This window comes from Salvelinus namaycush, chromosome 5 (genome assembly GCF_016432855.1).
Source record: "Salvelinus namaycush isolate Seneca chromosome 5, SaNama_1.0, whole genome shotgun sequence".
Lineage (NCBI taxonomy): Eukaryota > Metazoa > Chordata > Actinopteri > Salmoniformes > Salmonidae > Salvelinus > Salvelinus namaycush.
This window is the reverse complement of record NC_052311.1, coordinates 64736104-64761285: the sequence shown is the minus strand read 5'-3', so window position 1 is coordinate 64761285 and position 25182 is coordinate 64736104. Positions and strand designations below refer to the sequence as shown.

The following is a 25182-nucleotide window of genomic DNA, read 5'->3' as shown; positions in this document are numbered from 1 at the left end:
GAGAGTACTCATTCAACATTTGTACAAAGATAGTGATACAAGTGTATACAATATAATTTTAGAGCTGTTTAATTTAGATGTATTCTTAGACTGCACGAAAAGATGAAAACAAGCTATGTTTCTATATACTTTTATTTTATAGCTATTATTTATTTAATTGATTCATTATTTATAAAAAAATTGTTTCCATGCTTTGTAAATATTGTTTAATTATTTTGTTGCAATTCATTTATCTCTCAGAATTGTTTGGGACAAAATGCATCGAAGTAATAGCTTCTCGATTTAATTATTCTTCATAACAAATAAAGCAAGATATTTTCCCCAACCCCAAAAAAATATTTTGTATAATTTCATGTCTTTATAACTGCCATTCTGTGCTTAACTTGTGTCCTTAACTTGTGTCCTCAGCAGGATTTCCAAAACTCGGTCCTGGGGCCACCCTCTGCGTGCATGTTTTGGTTTTTGCCCTAGCACTACACAATTGATTCAAATAACCAACTCATCATCAAGCTTCGATTATTTTAATCAGCTGTGTAGTGCTAGGGAGAAGATCAAAACGTGCACCCAGGTGGGGCCCCAGGACTGAGTTTTGAAAACCCTGCTCTAATATATATATATATAACATGTTTCATTATTTTCTAATATGATTCAATGTATAGTTGTCTTGTCATAATTTTACTTTGTTTGAGGACAATTGATGTATCTTAGCATGATAAAATGGAAGCTTCTCATCGGTAAATATCTCCAAAAGTTAATGTATTTGTTGATTTACATTCATTTTCTACTAATAGCAACCCATCATGCAGTCAAGCTCCAACTAGTCCCTTTGTTTAGTCTGTTTCAACATCCGTTTAAAACCTGTATTGTTTAAAGAATGGGTTTCATGGGATACTGTATAAAACCAGGGGAAATAAAAACAACATACAAACTGTGAAACATTTATTGAACTGTTTGATGAAAATAAATTGTACTGTCTTATATTCTTAAGTCAGAATATTCCTTTTGCTGTCAAAGGAGACTGGACTGGTGTTCAAAGAGTAGGTCTTCTCTAGATGCTTTATTGCATTTTTTCTGAAATGAAGGATCAAACTACTGTATTATGTAGCTAACAATGGATGGCTCAAGGGATGTTGCATAACAATAGCTAATCTTATTTCCCATCCCCCATCTCTGGTTATGGAGGCCTGATGCTTATTATGAAATTGGGACAAAGGATGGTCAAGGATAGGGTGAATAACTCATCTCCAAAATACTCTACCCAAAGTAAAACACGGAATGACTAGCCATTAAATATAGAAAGCATTAAGACTGGAAATATGAGTGAGATAAAGACCATTCACATTTATCCAGGTCTGATACTGGCATATACTACGGATAAAAACAGCAATTCCCATAAAGCCTTGCTCAAGGCTCAACGTTACAAACCTCTGACCACCCATTGGATTATTTATGGTGATGCCTTTCGTCTGCGACTCGCTATAGAGGCGACGTTGATAACGGAAGCAAACATTTTTAACGTCGAACGCATTTCGAAAGTTGTTGGATTTGTAGGGTTTCTTTTGACGGTAGGAGTTTCGAACTCCGAAGGTAAGTTCTTATAAGTTTGTGCCGTATAATTTCAGCTAACTTGTGAACGTTTCCCTGTTATATTATAGACTTAAGCTAGCTAACTGCTGTTATAGCCACGGTTATCCAGCGTGATTCAACCTTTATTTAACTAGGCAAGTCAGTTAAGAACAAATTATTATTTACGGCCTAACCCGGGCGACGCTGGGCCAATTGTGCACCACCTTATTGGACTCCCAATCACGGCCGGTTGTGATACAGCCTGGAATCGCACCAGGGTCTGTAGTGACGCCTCTAGTACTGAGATGCAGTGCCTTAGAACGCTGCGCCCAGCTAACGTTAGCTAGTTATAAATTAATCAATTAACCATAACCAATTGTTTTTATGGTAAAGATTCTAGATTCTCACATTTAGCCTTTGCTTACATTTTTACTCTAGGTCATTTACACTCGTGTGTGCGCGCGAGTGCGCGCTCAGCTGTGGGCTAGCTAGGAATTGACTTCATATCCATCCCCATGTCACATAGCCTTGTCCCACATTGTCTTCCTTTCCTGCAGATGTCTCTGGCTGATGAGCTCCTGGCTGATCTGGAGGAGGCGGGGGATGAGGGGGAGGATGGGCTGTACCCGGGGGAAGAGGGGGAGAGTGATGGGGAGGGACAGGCAGAGGGAGGTTTGGAGGACATCCCAGAGGAGATGGAGGTGGACTACAGCGGAGCTGAGAGTGTCTCGTCCATCGCTAAACTACGCAACAGCAAACAGGTCAGGGCAGTGTGTGTGGAGCTGCTTGCAGTCAATATACTGGAACGGGGTTTCCCAAACTGGGTCCTGGAGCCCCCCGTGGGTGCATGTTTTAGTTTTGCCCTAGCACTACATGGCTGATTCAAATAACCAACTCTGCAAGCTTTTATTTAATCAGCCGTGTAGTGCTAGGGTGAAAACCAGAACTTGCACCCAGGGGAGGCCCAGCAATGGGAAACCCTGTTCTAGAACATATAAGCTATTTCCAAGGTTTGTTTTGAAAACCCACAATTTGTTTGTTTACAGTTCTCAGAGATCATGGACAAAATTGCAATCTATGTCGAGAAGCAGCGCAAGAACTCTGAAGGTGATTGTTGACTGTTTATGTTTTTGTTGTCACATACACCGGATAGGGTTGTTTTACTGGGTCAGTTACTTTGCCAATGCTCTAACCGCTAGGCTACCTGGCGCCCTATTGAAGACACAGCAGTTCTATGTTTGGATGTCTTGTTCTGTGGTTTATGTTCTACTCTGAATACAATGGATACTGATTCTACTTCAATGGTTTCTGATCCTCCATCTTGTGGTTTTACTGACTCTCTTCCCTTTCTCTTCAGTCTCCGGGCCGGTGGAGGCAGACCCAGAATATAAGCTGATCGTTGCTGCCAATAACCTCACAGTAGAAATTGAGAACGAGCTGAGTGAGTCCACTATGTCCATAAGTGATTGTGTGTCAATATGCTGCTGTAATTTGCTTGCATTGCGTTATGTCTAACGGTGTCTTTGTTTGTCTTTGTCAGACATCATTCACAAGTTTGTACGTGACAAGTATTCTAAGAGGTTCCCTGAGCTGGAGTCCCTGGTGCCCAACTCTCTGGACTACGTCCGCACTGTCAAGGTGAGCTGATGTTAGAGGAGAATTCTCTTCCACATCAAAATGTCTACATTGTTTAAACTCTTGTCTACTATTCATGTCCCTGCTGTTGGGCTGAACACCGTGTGTGTAGGAGCTGGGGAACAACCTGGACAAGTGTAAGAACAACGAGAATCTGCAGCAGATACTGACCAACGCCACCATCATGGTGGTCAGCGTCACAGCCTCCACCACACAGGGGTAAGAGCAGGGACACGTCACAGCCTCCACCACACAGGATTAAGAGCAGGGACACATCACAGCCTCCACCACACAGGATTAAGAGCAGGGACACGTCACAGCCTCCACCACACAGGGGTAAGAGCAGGGACACATCACAGCCTCCACCACACAGGGGTAAGAGCAGGGACACGTCACAGCCTCCACCACACAGGGGTAAGAGCAGGGACACGTCACAGCCTCCGCCACACAGGGGTAAGAGCAGGGACACGTCACAGCCTCCGCCACACAGGGGTAAGAGCAGGGACACGTCACAGCCTCCGCCACACAGGATTAAGAGCAGGGACACGTCACAGCCTCCGCCACACAGGATTAAGAGCAGGGACACGTCACAGCCTCCGCCACACAGGATTAAGAGCAGGGACACGTCACAGCCTCCGCCACACAGGATTAAGAGCAGGGACACGTCACAGCCTCCGCCACACAGGGGTAAGAGCAGGGACACGTCACAGCCTCCGCCACACAGGGGTAAGAGCAGGGACACGTCACAGCCTCCGCCACACAGGGGTAAGAGCAGGGACACGTCACAGCCTCCGCCACACAGGGGTAAGAGCAGGGACACGTCACAGCCTCCGCCACACAGGATTAAGAGCAGGGACACGTCACAGCCTCCGCCACACAGGATTAAGAGCAGGGACACGTCACAGCCTCCACCACACAGGGGTAAGAGCAGGGACACGTCACAGCCTCCGCCACACAGGGGTAAGAGCAGGGACACGTCACAGGGGTAAGAGCAGGGACACCTGGGTTGATTCAGTTGGAGAGGTCCACCAATGGGACCGAGAACTTATTTGGTGGAGTACACATTTACAGAATGTTCCGATAGAAATATGATCAATAGACTTTACATTATCTACACAAAAGGGAACTGTAACATCCATTTAGTTGCAGACCACCTTTCCGTCTCAATGATGTTGTATTATCAACATGACTTGTTTCCAGGACGATGCTGGGTGAGGATGAGCTGAAGAGGTTGGAGGAGGCCTGTGACATGGCGCTAGAGCTGAACCAATCAAAACACAGGATCTATGAATATGTGGAGTCCAGGATGTCGTTCATCGCTCCTAATCTGTCAGTCATCGTTGGTGCCTCGACTGCAGCCAAGATTATGGGTCAGTGATTATAAGGATTTTGTTTTTTATATAATTTACAGGATTCTCACAATCATAAGGTCGTCTTCCTCCCTGTGGTGGTAGGTATTGCTGGGGGCCTGACCAACCTGTCTAAGATGCCAGCCTGTAACCTGATGCTACTGGGAACCCAGAAGAGGACCCTGTCAGGGTTCAGCAGCACCGCTGTGCTCCCACACACCGGCTACATCTACCACTGTGATGTGGTCCAGACTCTACCCCCGGTCAGTGCACCACACTTGGCGCTATGTTCCCAAGAGCTTTGTTTGACTGTGGCTTTACCTAAGCTAACAAGAGCTATCCCTGTGTTGTAGGACCTGAGGAGAAAGGCAGCACGTCTGGTTTCAGCTAAGTGCACTCTGGCATCCCGAGTGGACAGCTTCCACGAGAGTGCAGACGGCAAGGTGAGGACTGGAAGAGGGAAGAAAGAAGGGCTATATAAACGTCTGTTACATATTAACTCTGGTCTTATTCTCTCTGTGCAGGTGGGCTATGACCTGAAAGAGGAGATCGAGAAGAAGTTTGATAAATGGCAGGAGCCTCCACCGGTGAAGACTGTCAAACCCCTGCCAGCACCGTTGGACGGACAGAGGAAGAAGAGAGGAGGGCGGAGGTATTTACTGTAGGGATGTGTAGATAACTGGTTCAGAGTTGTAATGTTTTTCAAAGTGCAATGTTAAACAGTATTGATGGTCTCATCTTTTGTCTGTCCTTGTCCAGGTATCGTAAGATGAAGGAGCGTCTGGGTCTGACAGAGATCAGGAAACACGCCAACAGGATGACCTTCGCAGAGGTCAGAACAGCTAATCTGTCTTTCAGGACAGCTGCTACTATATTTTACTATGTGTAATTACAATAAATATGTATTGGTCTTTTTAACCAACCACCCTCTGTCTCTGTTTCTCTCAGATTGAGGATGATGCGTACCAGGAGGACCTGGGTTTCAGTCTGGGCCAGCTGGGGAAGTCGGGCAGCGGACGCGTCAGACAGGCTCAGGTCAACGAGGCCACCAAGGCCAGGATATCCAAGTCCCTACAGAGGAAGCTGCAGAAGCAGAACATGACGTACGGCGGCAGGTCCACAGTCGGCGGCAGGTCCACAGTCAGCAGCAGGTCCACAGTCGGCGGGAGGTCTACAGTCGGCGGGAGGTCCTCGGTCAGAGACAACTCCTCAGGAACAAGTTCCAGCGTAGCCTTCACTCCACTACAGGTAGGCCTAATTGGTTTTTGTTTTCACATGAAAAAAAGCTACACGTATTTAATTTTATAATTTCAACAAACGAAGCACTTCATCACCAGTAACGTTAGCATTTACCAGCAGGGGTGGACTCCTCGTTTCTGTTTGTGGTGGAATTGTACTTGAACTGAACTCTGTGTTCCTCAGGGACTGGAGATCGTGAACCCGCATGCAGCAGAGAAGAAGGTGGCTGAGGCCAACCAGAAATACTTCTCCAACATGGCAGAGTTCCTCAAGGTCAAGAAGGAGGGAGAGGGAAAGTGAGGAGTACACATCCAATTTATCATACACATCCACACATATACTTACACACAGGAGAGACTGATATACAGACATACCAACTTGTATTTCAAAATGAATGCAGATGGAGTAAAATGCATTCACACTGACTGATTGATCAGGCGTCATTGCATAACCATGGGGAGAAGATTGACCATGACAGTGAAGAAAATATATTTAGATTGTATATTTGTTTTAGAGCATGTTGTGCTTTTTTAAAAACGTTTTGACTCCATTTTGTTCCATTTTAATAAAATGAAACTAATACTTCCTTGTCTCATTACTGCAAAAGTGCTTTCGGAAAGTATTTAGACCCCTTGACTTTTTCCACATTTTGTTACGTTACTTGTTCTAAAATAGTTTCCCCCCTCAATTTAATAAATCTACACTCTACCCCATAATGACAAAGCAGAAATGGGTTTTTACAAATGTATGTCTGTGTACACAGAGTACCAGTCAAGTTTGGATACCTACTCATTCAGGGATTTTCATTATTTTGACTATTTTCTAACATTGTAGAATAATAGTGAAGACATCAAAACTATGAATTAACACATGGAATCATGTAGTAACCAAAAAAGGGTTTATCAAATCAAAATATATTTGAGATTCTTCAAAGTAGCCACCCTTTGCCTTGATGACAACTACACACTCTTGGCGACTTTGAAGAATATAAAATGTTTTGATTTGTTTAATGCTTTTTTGGGTTACTACATGATTTCATATGTGTTATTTCATAGTTTTGATGTCTTCACTATTATACAAAATAGTAAAGAACAAGGAGGTGTCCAAACTTTTGACTGGTACTATATATTTCAAAACTGTTTTCGCTTTGTCATTATGATATATTGTGTGATGAGAATTTGTATTTAATCCATTTTAGAATAAGGCTGTAATGTAACAATGTGGGGAAGGGGTTTGAAAGCTTTCTGAATGCACTAGCATTGGATTGCTTTGTAAAAAAAAAAAAAAAAGTATATTTAACCTTTAACTAGGCAAGTCAATTAAGAACAAATTCTTATTTACAATGACGGCCTACCCTATGTTGCTTTGAGCAACATCGAATAGTGTTTTTTGGAATTTGCTATTTATGAAATAGGTTTATGGATCTTCTAATACAAAATAATTGATGTTACACATGACATTTATAGTCGTCACAATTTCAGAAAAGTATTTTATTGAAATTTTACAATCCTGTTTTTACCCACATGACTTCATTTGATAAAACAGCCTGTAAATAGTTTTTCTTGGGAAATTAAAATTTCAGCCTTCCCTTTCTCAAAAGCCCAAAAATAGAATTTATAAACGGCAAAACTCAACTTCTCTCGATTCCTTTTTCCAAAAATCTTTCAGGAAAAACCTCTAAATGAACTAAATCACCGGAGACCGCTCATGATGGATGAATCAATTGTGTATGATCTAACCACCAAGTTAAATTCACCACCAGCTTTTTCAGAACATTCTAGGTTGATGCATGCTTCATATTTTATGAAAACAGTATTTCAGTAAACAATTTAACTTGGTATCAACGAGTAGTAAATTGAATGCAGTGTTGCAATCAGTGAATGACGCTCTATTCAATCTACCGCTGAAGTGTTACAAATTGCGCAGTAAAAGTAATTCCGATTGATGCGACATGTGCAGCATTTTATCGTGAATGCAGTCTCTGCCAACGCGGGAACATTTTTATTAGACTCTAGCGCTGAACTTTTGAGATACTGATTGAACAGAGCACCGAATAGCGGAATCAGGAGGTTTTGTTTCAATAAGGGTCTTTTGGAAGCGATTTAAAATAACACAGAATAAAATTGTGTTGAACAGATGACTACATGCAAGGCTGAGAACTGTTGACACCCTTTTGAGTAAATACACTGACTCAAAGGGAATTATCCTATTTCTACTGTTCTCATCCTTCCACTAGTAGTTATACTTTGAAGGGCAGTAGTGGCTGGTGCTTCATGGTATAGAAACCAGGAACATTATCAGGCAGAGTTCATGTCAACACAACTACTTCTTTCAGGTACAAATCCTTTATTAGCTAATCTCACAAACATAATGCCCCAATGACGATGCGTTTCCTTTCACAGTTAAACTTTAAAATATTTTATTTGTAAAGAGAGAGGGAGGCAGAGACCAGTTCAATTGCATAGCAATTTAATCCAATGTCCAATAATGCCTCTCTATCCCCATCAAAAGGAAGAGGCCATGTGGTCATTCTCAATCAGCGTTTTATCGACCAAGACAACATCAATAAAACTATTGATAATCACTCACTATCCCTAATAGTGACCTTAATCAACAGGCATCATAACATCTTAAAAGGAGCCCAGTTTGCCCTGTCTGCTGGCTAGCTAGACAACTGTATGTCTCCATTCTAAACCACTAATTACAGTCAATTCAAGCAAGATGGGCTTTTTTCACTTGTAACCAAATCCAATGTATGTTTGCTTGTTGTTTAGTCCAAGGCTTCTATACTCCAGTTGGGGGCAGTACAGTTTGTTGTTGAAACAGAAAGAAAAACAAAAACAACATGGGGAACATGCGTGGAGCTTCCTAATGTAATGCCACAAACTGAGTGCTCAGACAGGCACAGATCTGTAACTACTCCCTACTCCCCCCTAGTACACTACTTCTGACCAGGGCCAGTTATAGGTAGGGGGTTCTATTCCCCACGTACTGTAGTGCACTACACTATGTGGGGAGTAGGGTGCCATTAGACGCAGCCTATACAGACAACAGCCTCCATTTTAGGAGCAGGGTTCTACTACACATCACAATCTCTATCCACAGCATGGAGTTAGTTCAGTCTCGGAATGTCAACAGCAGCACGTTTCTCCTCCCTCTTTCTCCGCCCCTCTGTCACTGCAGGTCTCGGTCTTCCAGGTACCTGTACTCAAAGGTGAACCCCTCCTTCTTCCTCTGACCCCACTTCTCATAGTCAAAGTAGATGTAAGTGCCCTGAGGGAGGAGGACAGTATTAATCACCCACTCTTTATTACTCTTTATGTTGGCTCATCATTGGCTCATTGTTCTATACAGACCCATGGTGCCTCCAACACTAACAGCACAGGAGGTACCAAGGTTCTACTGTACCTGTTCAAACTCATCAGTGATAGTCTTGGGTTCTTCGTGCCTCTGGAACCACATCATGTACTTGGTGTGGAACCTCCACGACTGCTTCTTCAGAGCCTTGGCTGACAGGTACTGAGCTTTAGTGCCCTGAGAGAGAGTAAACGAGAAACACAGAAAGGAGAGAGTGAGCAATTGGACCCCACAGTGGCAAAGCAAGAGCAGACAGATGGGGGATGGTGTGTGTGTTACCTCCAGGTAGTAGAAGATGAAGAAGAGAGTCTCTGTAGACAGTCTCTGGTAGAACTCTATAGAGTCTGAGTGGTGGGGGGGCATCTGATGATGGAATGGCAGGGTGGGGCATGGGTTCCTCATCAGGTATTGCCTACAGGAGAGAGTAGCACGACGTGCATGTTAATATCTCCTCAGAGAAAGCCCAGTGTCTACACCCCAGTAGTCCGGCGGACGGCGTTCTGTTACCTGATCCTCTCGGAGTCTGAGGGGTGCGGCATGTGTGTCCAAGCAGACTCCTGCATGGTCTGCTGGTACACCTGGTCCTTGGAGAGCGGAGTGGGACCCAGGGGACACACCCCCAGGGAAGGGGGGATGCTCACCTCCGACAAGGAGGGCTGGGGGGCCGCGGGTGTGCCGGGGGCAGCCGACGAACCAGAGAAGATGTCTGAGGAGAGACAGGAGGGGATTGGTTGAGTTACGGCTGGTGGGGATATCAACACAGACAGACAATTAGAAATTATGTCACCTGCAACTGGCATGTGCTTTGTCAAATTGCATGAATGTTTATTTGTGTAATGCCTTAAAGATGGGATTTGAAACTTGTTAATTGAGTTGATTCTGACCTCTGTCTGTGAGGTGCAGGTTGGGGATCTCTCCATCCAGACCTGATCCTAATGCTGCTCTCTCAGCCATCGCCTTCAGAGAACTCAGAGGCTCCGGGGCCTGAGAGAGAGAGAGATGGGTGGAGGGAAAAGGAGCGATGGATGGAACAGAGAGAGAGAGAGTGGGGTGAGGGAGAGTTTGGAAGAGCAAGGGGCAAATATAAAAACGGTGAATTTATGAAAACCAATACACCATTCAACAGTTCTTCCACCATGAGATACTAGTAGAAGCTTGGTACTAGTCCACCATCCATTCCCTGTATGGTGTGAAGCAACACACTCCTACCTGCAGCTAGAACCCCCACGGCCAGCCACAGTGACTGCACCAACAATGACCAAATAAACCTGCCAATTCAAGATCCCATGGAGTCCTTACTAATTCAACACTATACACAATCTTTACAAATACAGGCTCTTCAAACATATATCTTGTATGTTCTTGGTGTGTGGTGGAGGAACTAATCCAGCCACTTGGTAATGTCCATTTCCCTGTGACACAGATTTTTTTTCTTCTAGCACTGATATCTGGCTACCTCAAACTTCTTCTATATTTTTGGTGTGTAAGAGTGTCTGTGTCAGAGTTAGAGATTGTGTGTATTTAAATCTGTGTCAACTTTCTGTTTCCTGTTTTAGTGGCTTTGTGGATGTGTTTAGGAGTGAGAGTGTGTGTAAGTTGAGTATGAATGTGTATATTTCCGTGTGTGTGTGGGTCTCTACCTGACACTGCTTTCTCTTTCGTGTGTTAGTGGCTGTAGCCATGGCCCCTGGTGGCTCTGGGGCCTGCGCTGACATTCTGGTCTCCATCAGTATCTGACGGAGGTCTGTAGGAAGCTGGGGACAGAGGGCAGTCTCTACAGGTTATTCTAACCTTATTACAATGCTATTATACATGTTAATTAACTAAGAAATAACAGAAACAAGGTCATTTAGGAGATGCTTCATCATTGGAAATCTCCTGAATAGCTGACAATTTGGTGTGAATGGTGTGGGAGTTGTGTGATCTACAGCACATTTTGTGAATTTATTTTTCTTATGCTGAGAAAGTTTTGAAAATTGTGTTAATTTCCAAACTATCAGTATTTTTGTGAGTTTGTTTGTTTCCAAGTTGTATTCGTATTATAGACAACCACAATTGGGTCAAAATGGCTGCCGTGGAGGTTCTAGTGTTCACTAAACACTGTGTTCTCATACTGTTAAATGGCCAACTGTCTCCATCCATCTGTTGAACTGTATAAAACCTCTCAGAGTCGAAGGGAAACAGTGGTAGGAGAGGAGGCCATTTAAGAACATCAGGACAAAGTGCTCATCTCTTAGCCTCACACCCCTGTCTGTCTGTCCTTCCCCTCTGTCTCCCCTCACCTTGAGGCCCTCAGAGGCCTGTGTGTAGGAGTGGGGTCCGTTGAGGAGACTCCCACCACCGGGGATACTGTCTGAAAATGAGGGGGACGGAGAGCTGGGGGGCAAGGTGATGGAGCTGATGAGGCTGGGACCGTTGTCCATACTGAAGGAGAGAGAAGACATAAGGACATTTTTATCATCTAAAAAAATGAACAGATGATTGTGGTCTTGGATGAATTTGATATCACTTACGGCTGACTGGCTGATGAGGTCAGCGAGGAAGGCTGGCTGCTCTGTGATTGGCTGGGTGTGCTGAAGGCAGACTCTGCTGTGCTCTCTGCCACCACAGCACTGTAACCTGGGCCATGGGAAAGACGGCGGGAAACATTACTACTAATGGTCAATCCCAAATCCAGAAAAGGTGCATAAAGAAACAGACAAACCCAGACAGCCACAGTGAACATACTTGTGCTTCCGTTCTGCTTCAGTCCACTGGGCGGTCTGGCAGGGGCTGCGTTCGACCCAACTACTCCTCCGATTGGCCCCATGCTTCCTCCGTTTCCTCCCATCATCCCCACTGCCCCCCCAGGGGCAGCACCGACCGGGCTGAGAGGGATCTGAGGGGGCCCAGGGATCACACTCTGCCCAGGCACCAGGCCCAGGATCCCCCCAGTCAGGGAGCCGTGTGCTGGGCTGGACCCCAGCAGGCCCAGGCCTGTCCCAGCCCCGTTGGTGGTCACTCCACTGGAGCAAGAGGTGGGGATGGAGGAGCTCTCCATTGAGACACTGGACTGGGTGGTGGTACTCAGACCCAGGCCTCCCAACGCGGCTGCCTGGGCGTAAGGGGCATGGGTGGACCCAGAGAGCAGGCCTGCCATGGTGTTCAGAGAGGCAGACATCCCAGTCAGGCCCAGACCAGACATTGAGTTGGCACTGCTTGTCCCCGTCATGCCAACTTTACCCAGGCCCAACCCAAGGCCTAGGCTGGAGTTGAGGATATGACCAGACGAGACCTGGGGCAGGGAGTTTGGGGAGGCTGAGATGGGTGTAGTGGGTGTGGGGAGAGAGGGGGCGGTGGAGAGGAGGGGGTGGCTGGGTGGGCTGGGGGTGCAAGGTTTTGTTTGGGGTTGTTGTGGTTGTAGCAGTGGCTGCAGGACTGGTTGCTGTGGAGGTTGAGGCTGATGTTGTTGCACGGCGCTGCTGAAGCTTCCTATTAGACTGTTGCTTGTGGGAACCCCAGGGTTGCCTCCGACAACGGTGGCCATGGATACAAGAGAGGAGGAAGAAGAGGACCCGGAATTGGCGGACGAGGAAAAGGACAACAACAAGGAGGAAGTGCCGTTCTTCGCAGGAGACTGAAAATGACAGAGCATCAGTTTAGTACAAACAGAACAGGGAAACAGAGAAACTACATTTCTGAAGAAATCCACTTCTCTATTGAGCTATAAACAGATATTGTAGAAGCTCGGTCTCACCTGACTAACGTCACTGTCTGTCGACCGCCCTCTCTTCTTATCGTCCTCAGAGTTCTCCTGCAAAACACATGCAGGCACAAACAGTGCATGTGTAAGTATCAATGTACTTTATGACACTGATCAAGTAAGTGATTGTAGTTTCTATACAAACGACCAATCAGTGAAGGCAGATGTGCTTACAGCAGTGCAGGTGGCCGGGGATGGAGGGATGGGGGAAGAGGAGGTGGTGGAGGTGGGAGTGCTGCTCGAGTGGAGGAACATCTCATCCTCTATGTTCCCCATGCCCGTCGGAGAGGTGGCCACCAGCGCTGCAGCTAGAGAGGGAGAGAAAGAGGGATAGAAAGAGTGAAGGGCATAAATCAGGGAGAAAAGGCTACTGGTTTATTTCAATGATAAGATTTTCAGGGGAAATCTAATATATAAATGTTGTTTTTTAACAATCATCAACATCCAGAGCCACAGAAACACCACAGATCAAGCTCTTCTAAACCGACAGTCAACCCAGCTAACAGATGTTGATTAAAGAACATCCATCCACCCAGACCCAACAGACGTTCATGAGGGACCATTCATCCAGACCCACAGCTGATAGCATGAGCATCATCATCATGATCATCCCAGGACTCGTCATCGAGCTCCTGGCTGTCCATGGGCGACTCACGGATGTCCTCCAGATCCAGGTCGTCGTAAATGAACTCGTTCTCCTCAAAGTCTGGGTCCTGTGACGACTCCATGTAGTACTCCACGTCGTCCTTGATCTTCTGGATGGAGTCCACCTGCACCGAGTCGTTGTCTAGCATGCGCAGGATGGTCTCCAGCATGCGAATGTGGTACCTATGCCTTTCTATAAACCTCTTTAGCTCCTCAATGCGATCCTGCTTCTACGAGACAGCCAGAGAAACAGGCACACGTGGTTATAAACTGTTCGGGTGACTTTTGTAATGCAGGTGGAAGTCATTCTTAGGCACAGATGTCAGATCAACTTGCCTTCCCCAAATCCTTTTAGGGGGAAATGCAAGACTGACCTTAGATCAGAGTCTAGGAGCAACATCATCCAACCCAATATCTGATTCATTATTATAAACTGGGTGGTTTGAGCCCTGAATACTGATGGGCTGACAGCTGTGGTATATCAGACCGTATACCGCAGGTATGACAAAACATGTATTTTTACTGGTCTATTTACGTTGGTTACCAGTTTATAATAGCAATAAGGCACCTCGGGGGTTTGTGGTATATGACCAATATACCACGGCTAAGGGCTGTATCCAGGCACTCTGTGTTGCGTCATGGCTAAGAACAGCCCTTAGCCATGGTATATTGGCCATATACCACACCCCGGGCCTTATTGCTTAATTAGACTACATACACAGCAAAAGTTAATGTATAGGGAATGAGATGGAAGGAGACTGACCTCTTTCTCTCCTTTCTTCTTCCTGGTTTGAATGAAGAGGGATTCCACCTCACTCTCAAACTGGTCCACCTGCATATTTAGAGTGTCTATCGTATTCTGGGGGAGAAAAAGAGAGAATGGGGGAAAAGAAGAACAGATCACCACCCAGAAAATAAGGCAGAGCCAGTGTGAACCATCCACCCCTGACCCATCGTTCAGGAGACACTACCACTATGCATGAGTCAAAATACCAACGGCTCAGAGGCTGTTACCGTTAGCCAGTTTCCCGTCTCTTCTTTCTCCCTCTGAGCTGGGTCCACTTTCAGGGCGAGCCCCAGGCCTTCTTTAGAGTAGGCCTTCGTCTTTGTCTCCCGCTCTACCACCTTAAACCGCTCCATTTGCTAAGGAGAGAATGTCAGATGTTATGTCAGACAGGATCGCATACCCTCTCCATGAGCACTGAGATGAGTTGAAAGTAGAGCTGTGATGATACCAATATCACAATTTTTCCATGGCAAAAATTTTAAAAAACTAAAGCAGACCAAACTCTTTGGTCAAATCAAATTTTATTTGTCACATGCGCTGAATACAACGGGTGTAGACTTTTCGTAAAACGCTTGCTTACGACCCCTTCTCAATGATGCAGATTTGAAAAATAATAATAAAAATAGTAACACAGGAGGAATAAAATACACAAGAATGAAGCTACAGTAGATGACCAAAAGTATGTGGACACCTACTCATTGAACATCTCATTCCAAAACCACGGCCATTAATATAGAGTTGGTCCCCCCTTTGCTGCTATAACAGCCTCTACTCTTCTGGGAAGGCTTTTCACTAGTGTTAGAACATTGCTTCGGGGACTTGCTTCCATTCAGCCACAAGAGCATTAGCGAAGTCTGGCACTGATGTTGGGCGATTAGGCCTGGATCGCAGTCGGCGTTCCAATTCATCCCAAAGGTGGTCGATGGGGTTGAGGTTAGGGCTGTGCAGGCCAGTCAAGTTCTTCCACACCGATCTCGACAAACCATTTCTGTACGGACGTTAATTTGTGCAAGGAGGCATTATCCTGCTGAAACAGGAAAGGGCCTTCCCCAAACTGTTGCCACAAAGTTGGAAGCACAGAATCGTCTAGAATGTATGCTGTCGAGTTAAGATTTCAATTTACTGGAACTAAGGGGCCTAGCCCAAACCATAAAAACAGCCCCAGACCAATATTCCTCCTCCCATCAAACTTTACAGTTGGCACTATGCAATGGGGCAGGTAACATTCTCCTGCCATCCTCCAAACTCAGATTAGTCTGTCAGACTGCCAAATGGTGAAGCGTGGACTCATCACTCCAGAGAACGTGTTCCACTGCTCCAGAGTCCAATGGCGGCAAGCTTTACACCACTCCAGCCGACGCTTAGCATTGCACATAGTGATCTTAGGCTTGTGTGCGGCTGCTTGGCCATGGAAACCCATTTCAAGAAGCTCCAGACGAACAGTTCTTGTGCCGATGTTGCTTCCAGAGGTAGTTTGGAACTCGATAGTTAGTGTTGCAACCAATGACAGACGATTTTTATGAGCTACGCGCTTTAGCAATTGGCGGTCCCGTTCTGTGAGCTTGTGTGGCCTACCTCTTCACGGCTGAGCCGTTGTTGCCCCTGGACGTTTCCACTTCACAATAACAGCACTTACAGTTGCCCCGGGCAGCTCTAGCAGGTCAGAATTGTGACGAACTGACTTGTTGGAATGTCACTGAGCTCTTCAGTAAGGCCATTCTACTGCCAATGTTTGTCTATGAAGATTGCATGGCCGTGTGCTCGACTTTATACACCTGTCAGCAGCTGGTGTGGCTGAAATAGCTGAATCCATTCATTTGAATGGGTGTCCACATACTTTTGTATATATAGTGTATATACAGGGAGTACCAGTACCAGATCAATGTGTAGGGGTACAGTACAAGGTATTTGAGATAGATGTGTACATAAAAGGCAAAGTGACTAGGCATCAGAATAGATAGTAAGAATAATGAACAGAGTAGCAGCAGTAAATGATGAGTGTGAAAGTGTGTTGTGTTGATATGTGTGCATATGTAGTATATGTGAGTGTGTGTGGGCTGTGTGAGTGTCAGTGTAGTGTATATACACTGAGTGTACAATACATTAGGAACACCTGCTCTTTCCATGACAGACCAGGTGAATGCTATGATCCCTTATTGATGTCACCTGTTAAATCCCCTTGAAATCAGTGTCGATGAAGGGGAGGAGACAGGTTAAAGAAAGATTTTTAAGCCTTGAGACGGATTGTGTATGTGTGCCATTCAGAGGGACAACGGGCAAGACAAAAGCTTTAAGTGCCTTTGAACAGGGTATGGTAGTAAGTGCCAGATGCACCGGTTTGAGTGTGTCCAGAACTGCAACGCTGCTGGGTTTTTCACACTAAAAGTTTTCCTGTGTGTATCAAGAACGGTCCCCCACCCAAAGGACATCCAGCCAACTTGACAACTGTGGGAAGCATTGGAGTCAACATTGGCCAGCATCCCTGTGAAACCCTTGACACCTTGTAGAGTCCATGCCTGACAAATTTAGGCTGTTCTGAGGGCAAAAGGGGGTACAACTCAATATTAGGAAGGTGTTCCTAATGTTTTGTACACTCAGTGTATAGTGCGTATATATAGTCTTGTGAGTGTGCATAGTCAGTGCAAGATAATAATAGTTAACCAATAGCTACCCGGACTATCTGCATTGATCCTTTTTGCACTAACTCTTTTGACCCAACACATACGCTGCTGTTACTGTTTATTATATATCCTGTTGCCTAGTCATTCAATAATTTCAAATATTTTACTAAGCTACAGTTCATATAAGGAAATCAGACAATTGAAATAAATTCATTAGGTCCTAATCTATGGATTTCACATGACTGGGCAGTGGTGCAGCCGTGGTTGGGCATATGCCCACCTATTTGGCAGTCAGACCCACCCACTGGGGAGCCAGGACCAGCCAATCAGAATAAATTTTGACAGAAATACTCCGCAGCCCCCCCCCCCCCAGATAGTCCATAGAACCATTTATTTAACTATTTAGCAGTCTTATGGTTATGGTCCTTTAAAACCCTGCTGTATGTAAAACATTGTGTGCTATAGCTTTGAAAATAAATAAATGTCCCTCTGGACAACATAATGATATATATATATATTATTTTATCCGCTTCGTATTTTGTTTCCTTGCCACAGTATCGCAATACTGGTATCATCCTGGCCCTAGTTGAAAGGTAAACACAATATGGTGGAGACCTATCCGCTCTTTTCTCCTATCAGTGTTAAACAAAGAAGCTATTTTGGAGAGTATTACCGTCTCTATGACCTTGCGATTCTCCACTAGCTGCCTTTTGTCTTTGATCTCATTTGATGCCACCCATGTTTTTATCTGATCCCTCAATCGCTGCAGGAGAGATGACAAGAAAACAACAATTAGAACTTAAGTAAAGACCCATAGCTTTATCAGTGTAAGCAGACAACATGGGATATTAAGACAGCTTCATATATTGCTTACTATTAGTAAGCAATTAGTCTTACCTGTAGCTTTTTAATCTCTTTTTTAAGGTCTGCCTCATATTTTTCCTTTTGGTTGGCATTGGCTGCATTGTGAAGCTGTGAAACAAAGTGACAAAGATCAGTTTGTTTGATAGGAGACAATTCATTGTTTCGTGCACAGTGAATATGCAATGCATAGTGTTAAGGAGTCCTCACCTTCTGCCAAATGTCTTCAAACTGTTCTACGCCTTCAGCGACCTTTTTCAAACATCTGTCAATTTCACCTGGGGAGAGGAAAGAAAGAGGTCATTATGAAAATATGCCATTCTATTTTACTGGACTAACATATTACATTGAATCTCAAAGATTAATCCAATAATTTAAATAACTGATAGTCGAAAGAGTGTGAGAGGTCAGTGTCCAGCCCATTACGTCCATCATCGCTCTTTGCTAGTTACCTTGGAGTTTTCTCTTATCAGCCATGGCTTCACTACGACAATGTCCTCATACCGTCTTTCATTGCAAGAAGCAGATAACAGATTAACGTTAGCTAAAAACAATGCAAACAGACACAATGAACATTGATTGCATTGTATCATAAGTCCCTAGCTAGCTTCCTAGCATCAAGTAGCTACAGATAATACAAACACTTGCAGCGAAATGTACCTCGGTTTAGCAAAGAGTTAACATGCGGATAATTTGAGCGTACATCACTATTTTCATCAATCGTAAAACAGTTCAATAGATGTCTAGCTGGAAATGTCAGCAACATTAGCCAGCTAGTTAACGTAGCCAATTCACATGCTGTTTGGCAGGTTTCGACAACTCATTCCAATGCAATTGCTATTCGATGCATTATTATGCATGAAGTGTATATATTGCGATTATATTTTGGGCACAGTTGACGTTATGTTGATAATTGTTATAATGCTAGCAAATGTAGCTAGCTACTGCAATCACAATGCTAGCTAGCTGGTAATTTATGAAAATTAGGGAAACTGTGTCAACCAGCTAAATTCACATTTGTTTTGGACATTTACCTAGGGTTTGGGCTTTTCGTTTGTCTCTTTCAATTAGAACTAAAACTATTTCCCCAGTCTTCTTTACTTCCAATTTGTGTTTTCTTTTCGTCAATCTGGCTGTACAGTACACTAAAGATGGACGGTAACTAAATCCCACCCACAAAATGTGGATTCCGCCCTAAAACTTACCTCCAAGCTATGATAGGACCAAATTCTCCACCGTCGTTGGACAACTTCCGCAGGTATACTTTCCTGTGATTGGTTTATCAGATGATGGGTCAATGGTAAAATATATAAAAAACTGAATCCTGAAGTTCTGAATAAACATTTTATACGGAACATTTAGTAAGCATCACGTCGACAAACAATCATAAAACATGTTCAGAGTATCCTGATAAAAGGTTCACATCAATACATGTACTGTCAATGTAACTTCCGCAAGGACCGGACCATGCATTCTCTACCCGAGCAGAATGGGTGGATTACCATGGTCAAGACCTTCAGCCATTTCCATAGACCATAGTTGTGCATAAATTATAATCTTATCCACTATGTTTTTCATTTCTATCTGCAAGGTTCTGTAGACAGCATCCACGTAGTAGAACCTTGGATCAGGTGTAGCTTCATCCTATTCCATTATTTCAGAACTCAAGCCCAATACAACTTTCAGAACATCCCAAAGAGCCCTGGCTGTATGTGTTTCAGTGACATCACGTCTGGGGAAGTGGGAGTCCAAGCAACAGAATGCTGCCTCATTTCTCCTCCCACTAGCAGCCGGCCATTCCCCTGGTCAGTGAGACAAAGCGGTTGGGCTGGGAAAGTCACTGAACTGCGTCTCTGCCAACATGGAGATGTCTGCTTCAGTCTGTGGAGAGGAGTGAAGATGGTGTTAACAACAGAACCATTGTAGGGAAACAGACTGACAGATCTGTCGTCTGCCAGATTGGAGAACGCTGCAGTGCAATCTGTTCCATATGCACAGAATAGAATACGCAATGCACTGTCAGTGTAAAGGAGAAGCCGTCACCTTTCTCTGCACATAGTCGCACAAACATTTCACCATTACAGTCTTTGTTCATTCATTCAGTTTGGGTGTGCACGTTAATTTCACACTCAAGGTTTATGAGTGCGTCTCACACACCTGTGGGTCTTTCTCCTGTTTTAGAACTCAATGCCTCTTCTTCTTGGATCCCACTGTGGATTGGAAAGGGACAGAGGGGGAGGAGCTAGGAAGGTCATTCAGCCTATCACCTTCTGCTCCAGGGCAGATGTCTAAATGGGCACCAGACTCTTCCTCTTCCTGAAACAACAACAGTGTTGCTTTTAGTATAAGGATATAGTATGTGGGGGGGGGGAACTCAGTTTCAGAAGAGTTCTCCAGTTTCATGCCAACAGAAAAGCACCCAGTTGACATCTTCTGCATCACCATCAAAGTTAATGGTGAAAGATTGAATAACGAATCGTTGTTACATTTCAATATACTATAAAATCATGGAACTCTGCTGGTTTATTATTAAAGAAACACTTTTTAACTTTTTGAAAATCTCATTCTCACCTCAAGCGATATGGTGAGCTGTGCATTTCTATAGTCATCTCCATGGGCGTCGAGGGTCTTCATTAGGAACCTACAGTAGGAAAGTTCAGTTGCTGTTGTAGTTGAGCTAGCCTGTATTTACAATGGAGAGGCCAATAGACCATAGACTGAAAAAGACATGAACAAATGAAAGGACAGACAGAGCTTCAGTCCTTTTTTACCTTCTCTCTTTCTTCATGCGACGTGTTAGTCTTTGTACCTGGTGAAGGCGACCAAGGATCTTCTCATTCACCTGCAGAGAAAATGGTGAAAGGATTAGGGTGGCAAAATTCCTGGAACGGTCAATAAATGCCCTGGTTTGCCCAAAATCCTGGTTGGAGGATTCCCAGAATCAGGAGGGAATAAGCAGGAAATCCAGAAACCTCCAAACAGGATTTCTGGAAAACCAGAATATGTATTGAACATTTTGCAACCCTAGAAAGGATTCATTACCATGCATTTCTTTATGTTACATGTGTGAACTGGCATTACCAACAGCAAACTATATGTTCACAGATGCACATCCATATAACTTGGTTCTTAAATAGAGCACTACCTGAAGATACGATAGTAAAGTCACAATAAAAATCCACACTTGGCAGGGTCGTACAATCACACACACAAATGATTCCCCACAGTCACTCACCTGTTCAAACTCCTTACACCTCTTGATCAAAGCCAGGTACTTCCTTTTCTCCAATTCTCTCCTCTCCTCCTGCTGCTGCTCTGGCCTTGCTCCTGACCCTTGACCTCTGCCCTCTAGCAACTCGCTGACCCCAGGGCCAAGCTCTACCTAATGATAAAAACTGTCATTTAGCACACACCATTTTTGTTTCTTTCATCGTTCCCCTCTAAGCAGGAACTGATTTAGACCTGGGACACCTGGGGTGTGCAATTCATTATCAGGTAAACAGAAAACCAGCAGGTTCTGGACCTCGTTGAGTAAGAGTTGAATACCCCGGCTCTAGCACCATATTCCATTTCCAACCAACCGAGCCACTGGAATCATAATAGTCAGACTCAGAACTCTTACTTACCTCCCCTGGGCCCAGTTCCACCCCACCTGGCTCCAGTTCTGCTTCCAGGATGTGGCCCCCAAAGAGAGGCGGCAGGGCCAGGCCGGAGAAATCCTCCATCATCTGGGTGAGGGGCGGAAGGAGGAATAAGATCGTTCACCCCCTCATAAATCACGTCCTAGACAGTGTCACGAATCTACACTACATTTGACAAACAGGTAGGGTTACTTTCTTGACTCAACCTGACAGCATATTTTCTTTAGCCCAACACTAAAGGACGCCTCTCCTATGTGGGGCTAATCTTTAGGAATGTTATAGTTGTTACCATAATAACTATTTGCTTGCAGACAGCGTTAGCTAATCAGCAACACCTTCCTCAACCCCAAATAAAACTACATTTAGGTGACCTAAGTTTGATTTGGTTAACGAAATCAGAACTCGTTAACGTGAGCTTTTCTTGAAAACGATTAAACCGAGATGACAACACATTCGACTAGCTAATGTTAGCCTAACTTGCTAACGACGTTACTGAAAAGCATCTAACATGCGCAGCATTTTTGAAGATTTACGACTAACTACTGTATCTGGATGGTCTGACTGAAACTTTAAACATATGTTTACCCGATCCATTGACTGCAGCGCTCAATGCATCACCGCAGATTTCACGCTGTCAAACAACCTTTTTGTGTTGTTGCAACTGGCGCAATAATTATACGACATTATGTAGACTACAGTTCCCATGTTCCCCAGCCTGGCAAAACTACAAACAGCAACATGGCAGGTGGGTGAACTTTGCTATTAGCAAGCTAGCTAGCTGTTTTGTTTTATGCTTGATTCCTCTGTCAAGCAAACATTGGTGTTCTGATAATGCTAGTGTATGATTAATTGTAACTAAATATTGTATTCAACTCTAATTTTGTATGCATATTTTAATTTACCATGCCAAACGAATAATGTGACCTTGGACCAACATAGTGTTAGCCGATTTGTTTTAGCTGCATGTCGCGTCTCCACTTCATTCTTTAACTTTTTTTTTAGGTCAAAGCTCAAATCAAAATGTAATAGTTTGGTCATTAAATATCTCCAATCTGAATCGCTTCCATTCCACAGTCCGCCGCTCTCTTCTGACTGAGCTGAGTGTAAACCTGGGCCACGTTCAGTTGTCGAACTTTGCAGATAGAAATCCCATTAATTAGAGCTGATGGGATTCTTATTCTACATGTCAGAGAGGCATGTTTGTTGTACATAACGTATTTCTATCTGAACGATCCAAAACGTTGTGTCCTGCTTACCCTGGTGTAAACAGAGCAGTTGGATAGGGTTGATCTTCTAGCTTCATCTTCAGTATTTATCTGCCCAATGCTGTCATGTTTACAATACTGTATAGACTCAAATTAATGGGTATATGACATGTAGTTTCAAGTCATATAAGCCCAGCTAGCTATTTGTACCTAGCTATGTCCTTAATACATAAATCAATCACTGGATCATAGATCATGCATAACACAGTGTGCATTTGTGCCACTGTAACTTAAATGTCTGTTTGCTTCTCCTGCCAGGAATTGGAGCTTTCCTGAAGAATGCGTGGAATAAGGAGCCAGTGGTATTGGCCGCCTGTGCAATTGGACTTCTTGGTCAGTACATCTCTCAAAGTATACATCACAGGTTGTAATGCTCATATCTTACAATATGCTAAATTCAACTGTAGTTACACCTTATGGATTCTGACATTACATGATACTGTTAAAGGAATTTTATTCCTATGTTTATCAACCAATTCAATTAAAACACTCTGCCCATAAATAAGAATTTGTAAGATAATTATCAGCATTAAATGGACAGAAACCAGTCTTAAAATCAATCAATCAATAGCGTTTATTCTCGAGAGTACTGATCATAATACAATTTACATCAGGTTATATAATAAAGATGATGTCATAGGTTTTAATGTCCATCCTCCTCTAGAATACAATGGCAGTATAGTTAGCGTTCTCATTACTGTCTGCCACCTGTTAAACTATCTGCAACCAACCCAAGGTCTTTCCCCTCCCTGGGTAGAGACAAAATGTCCTGTAAGGAACACAGCATTCCAGCCTGTCTGAAGATAACTCCATTCTTTCTAATAAGGAACACATAATATTTAGCATTATGATTATAATAAGTTTCATTCATACAGTAACATCTAAGTTAAATGTATACATATTTTAGTCATTAAACACAAAAATCCCATAACAGATACACATAAAATAAACTTGTGTGCACTGCCCTTCAGCCCTCCCTGAATTGAGTTGTGTGTTCACTTGGTGTAACATATCATTGATATTTCATGTATTTCTTCCCAGCCGTTACTGTTCCATTAGTGAGTCCCTTAACGAAGTACTCAGGCATGATGAATGCAGCTGTGCCATACAACTACCCAGGTAAGCCATTAAACCATTATGAGCAAATCATTAAGTCTGGCCCTAGACAGTTGGTGGCATAAACAAAACCTTTTTCCTCTCTCCCCAGTCCCTGTGCGAAACAATGGCAAGATGGACGATGTCCCCAGCCACCCTTGTGACCCTAAAGGACCAAACCTGGACTGGATTAAAAGCCTGTAACCGTCCACATTCCCTTTCCTGTACAGACCACAGCCCATTGTTCCTGTCTCTCTGTGTCTGCTTCTCAGTAGATGGCCCTCAATAAAGATTATCTATTTAATACCACCAACTTTGCTCTTGGATTCTGTTGGGATGTTATTTGTTGTCAATATGATTTGGCCATTTTTATGAATATTGTAGCATGTGTATTGTATTGTGAAACACAACACATATTTCCTTTTTAATAAAATGACTTATTCAAAAGGTATTCACAACCTCATTGGATTAATACACTCTTAATTCAATTAAGAAATTAATGTTAGGAAACCTACTAATTTACAATGTATACTGCATTAACCTATTTTGTACTTTTATACAATAGGCAACAAACTTTAGAACTACAAGCTACTAGCCCTACACACACTTCAGACATTACACAAGAAATGTCTGGCAGTCAAGTGGATTTGAGATGATGGATGACCACAAAAAAGGGGTGGGAAATTAGAATTTTAAATGTGGCTTTGACATCCAGAAAATGTATTAAAAAAAATAAAAAAAAATCTGATTACAAAGCCCTTTGATATCATCCCCCGTTTGGGAAGTATTGGTTAATTATGGCACCTTTGGTCTGTGCTTTGTGTCCATAAAGCTCTCTGCTCTCTCTTATCTATGGGTCTCCTGGGGGTGTCTCTGTCTGTGTTCAGGTTACACCTCTTCCTCACAGGGCTGAGGACCCCTTTATAAACCAACCTCAGGTCACTGAGGAACTCACATAACTTGGCAACAGAGAGAGCTTGAAATTAACACCTGCTCCAAATCTAGAATCTACAATCACTTGTTCTCTTTTCTCCTGGGATATGATGTGGAAAGCAGTGGTACTAGTGTGTATCTGCTGGTGGCTGGGCTGCAGGCGATAGACAGAAAAACATATAGAGTGCCGCTGTGTGGTTGAGAGTTCATTCGAGTGGTCATCTTCACCTGTGGAGGAAGACAGTCACTCAGTGCAGATGAGGCATGCTGCTGGCTGGAGAAGCTTTATCTTAGCTGGCTTATAGCTCAGTGTTTCTAAGTGTTGCACATTTTATTCTAGCCCAGCACTAATACACCAGATTCAGCTAATCAATGGCTGTAAATGTTTAGTTGAGTAGCTGAATCAGGTGTGTTGGGCTGGAACAGAAGTGGTGCAACTCTGGTGC

General features: G+C 43.8%; 4 protein-coding genes across 12 annotated transcripts; 2 read left to right on the top strand and 2 right to left on the bottom strand.

Annotated features, from left to right (window-relative positions):
- Nucleotides 1–1478: 1478 nt before the first annotated feature.
- Nucleotides 1479–6374, top strand: LOC120048731 (U4/U6 small nuclear ribonucleoprotein Prp31). Its single transcript, XM_038994911.1, has 13 exons — nt 1479–1587; nt 2124–2327; nt 2613–2673; nt 2924–3007; nt 3107–3204; nt 3314–3420; nt 4402–4571; nt 4656–4813; nt 4904–4993; nt 5075–5202; nt 5310–5382; nt 5499–5798; nt 5973–6374. The coding sequence occupies exons 2-13, from the start codon at nt 2124–2126 to the stop codon at nt 6087–6089; spliced, it is 1590 nt and encodes a 529-aa protein (XP_038850839.1). The 5' UTR covers nt 1479–1587; the 3' UTR covers nt 6090–6374.
- Nucleotides 6375–8183: 1809 nt separating this feature from the next.
- LOC120048728 (CCR4-NOT transcription complex subunit 3-like) lies at nt 8184–19087 on the bottom strand. Of its 7 annotated transcripts, none has more exons than XM_038994902.1 (19): nt 19008–19087; nt 18255–18309; nt 18013–18080; nt 17839–17913; nt 17615–17704; nt 14548–14676; nt 14297–14392; nt 13466–13763; nt 13063–13196; nt 12883–12939; nt 11874–12762; nt 11660–11765; nt 11429–11570; nt 10787–10900; nt 10031–10130; nt 9654–9852; nt 9426–9558; nt 9198–9323; nt 8184–9062 (listed from the first exon to the last, which is right to left on the bottom strand). In XM_038994902.1, exons 2-19 carry the CDS (start codon nt 18277–18279, stop codon nt 8964–8966), a joined length of 2880 nt encoding a protein of 959 aa, XP_038850830.1. In that variant the 5' UTR covers nt 18280–18309; nt 19008–19087; the 3' UTR covers nt 8184–8963. The 7 variants fall into 7 exon arrangements, with proteins under 7 accessions (XP_038850830.1, XP_038850829.1, XP_038850828.1 ...); XM_038994901.1 differs by lacking the exon at nt 19008–19087 and adding an exon at nt 18837–18967 and having other exon boundaries at nt 18255–18346; XM_038994900.1 differs by lacking the exon at nt 19008–19087 and adding an exon at nt 18837–18967.
- A 45-nt stretch (nt 19088–19132) lies between these two features.
- On the bottom strand, nt 19133–22138 carry LOC120048729 (TCF3 fusion partner homolog). Of its 3 annotated transcripts, none has more exons than XM_038994908.1 (7): nt 22029–22138; nt 21429–21530; nt 21038–21184; nt 20574–20644; nt 20374–20443; nt 19960–20112; nt 19133–19683 (listed from the first exon to the last, which is right to left on the bottom strand). In XM_038994908.1, exons 1-6 carry the CDS (start codon nt 22035–22037, stop codon nt 19987–19989), a joined length of 525 nt encoding a protein of 174 aa, XP_038850836.1. In that variant the 5' UTR covers nt 22038–22138; the 3' UTR covers nt 19133–19683; nt 19960–19986. The 3 variants fall into 3 exon arrangements, with proteins under 3 accessions (XP_038850836.1, XP_038850835.1, XP_038850837.1); XM_038994907.1 differs by having other exon boundaries at nt 19960–20118; nt 22029–22137; XM_038994909.1 differs by lacking the exon at nt 22029–22138 and having other exon boundaries at nt 19960–20118; nt 21429–21942.
- Nucleotides 22095–24116, top strand: LOC120048730 (NADH dehydrogenase [ubiquinone] 1 alpha subcomplex subunit 3-like). Its single transcript, XM_038994910.1, has 4 exons — nt 22095–22188; nt 22967–23041; nt 23750–23827; nt 23916–24116. Exons 1-4 carry the CDS (start codon nt 22182–22184, stop codon nt 24005–24007), a joined length of 252 nt encoding a protein of 83 aa, XP_038850838.1. The 5' UTR covers nt 22095–22181; the 3' UTR covers nt 24008–24116.
- Nucleotides 24117–25182: the final 1066 nt, after the last annotated feature.

Excerpts from the sequence above, each read along its gene's own strand:
- LOC120048730 (XM_038994910.1), top strand. Across the intron at positions 23,042-23,749 it reads CTGTGCAATTGGACTTCTTG|CCGTTACTGTTCCATTAGTG; the intron begins GTCAGTACATCT and ends ATTTCTTCCCAG. Across the intron at positions 23,828-23,915 it reads TGTGCCATACAACTACCCAG|TCCCTGTGCGAAACAATGGC; the intron begins GTAAGCCATTAA and ends CTCTCTCCCCAG.
- LOC120048731 (XM_038994911.1), top strand. The coding sequence starts at position 2,124 with ATGTCTCTGGCTGATGAGCTCCTGGCTGATCTGGAGGAGGCGGGGGAT. Across the intron at positions 3,421-4,401 it reads ACAGCCTCCACCACACAGGG|GACGATGCTGGGTGAGGATG; the intron begins GTAAGAGCAGGG and ends ACTTGTTTCCAG. Across the intron at positions 4,814-4,903 it reads TGGTCCAGACTCTACCCCCG|GACCTGAGGAGAAAGGCAGC; the intron begins GTCAGTGCACCA and ends CCTGTGTTGTAG.
- LOC120048729 (XM_038994907.1), bottom strand. Across the intron at positions 21,185-21,428 it reads TGGAACTGGGCCCAGGGGAG|GTAGAGCTTGGCCCTGGGGT; the intron begins GTAAGTAAGAGT and ends TTTTATCATTAG. Across the intron at positions 20,444-20,573 it reads CGCATGAAGAAAGAGAGAAG|GTTCCTAATGAAGACCCTCG; the intron begins GTAAAAAAGGAC and ends TTCCTACTGTAG.
- LOC120048728 (XM_038994902.1), bottom strand. The coding sequence starts at position 18,279 with ATGGCTGATAAGAGAAAACTCCAAG. Across the intron at positions 12,940-13,062 it reads CCCCGGCCACCTGCACTGCT|GAGAACTCTGAGGACGATAA; the intron begins GTAAGCACATCT and ends TGTGTTTTGCAG. Across the intron at positions 11,571-11,659 it reads ACCTCATCAGCCAGTCAGCC|TATGGACAACGGTCCCAGCC; the intron begins GTAAGTGATATC and ends TCTCTCCTTCAG.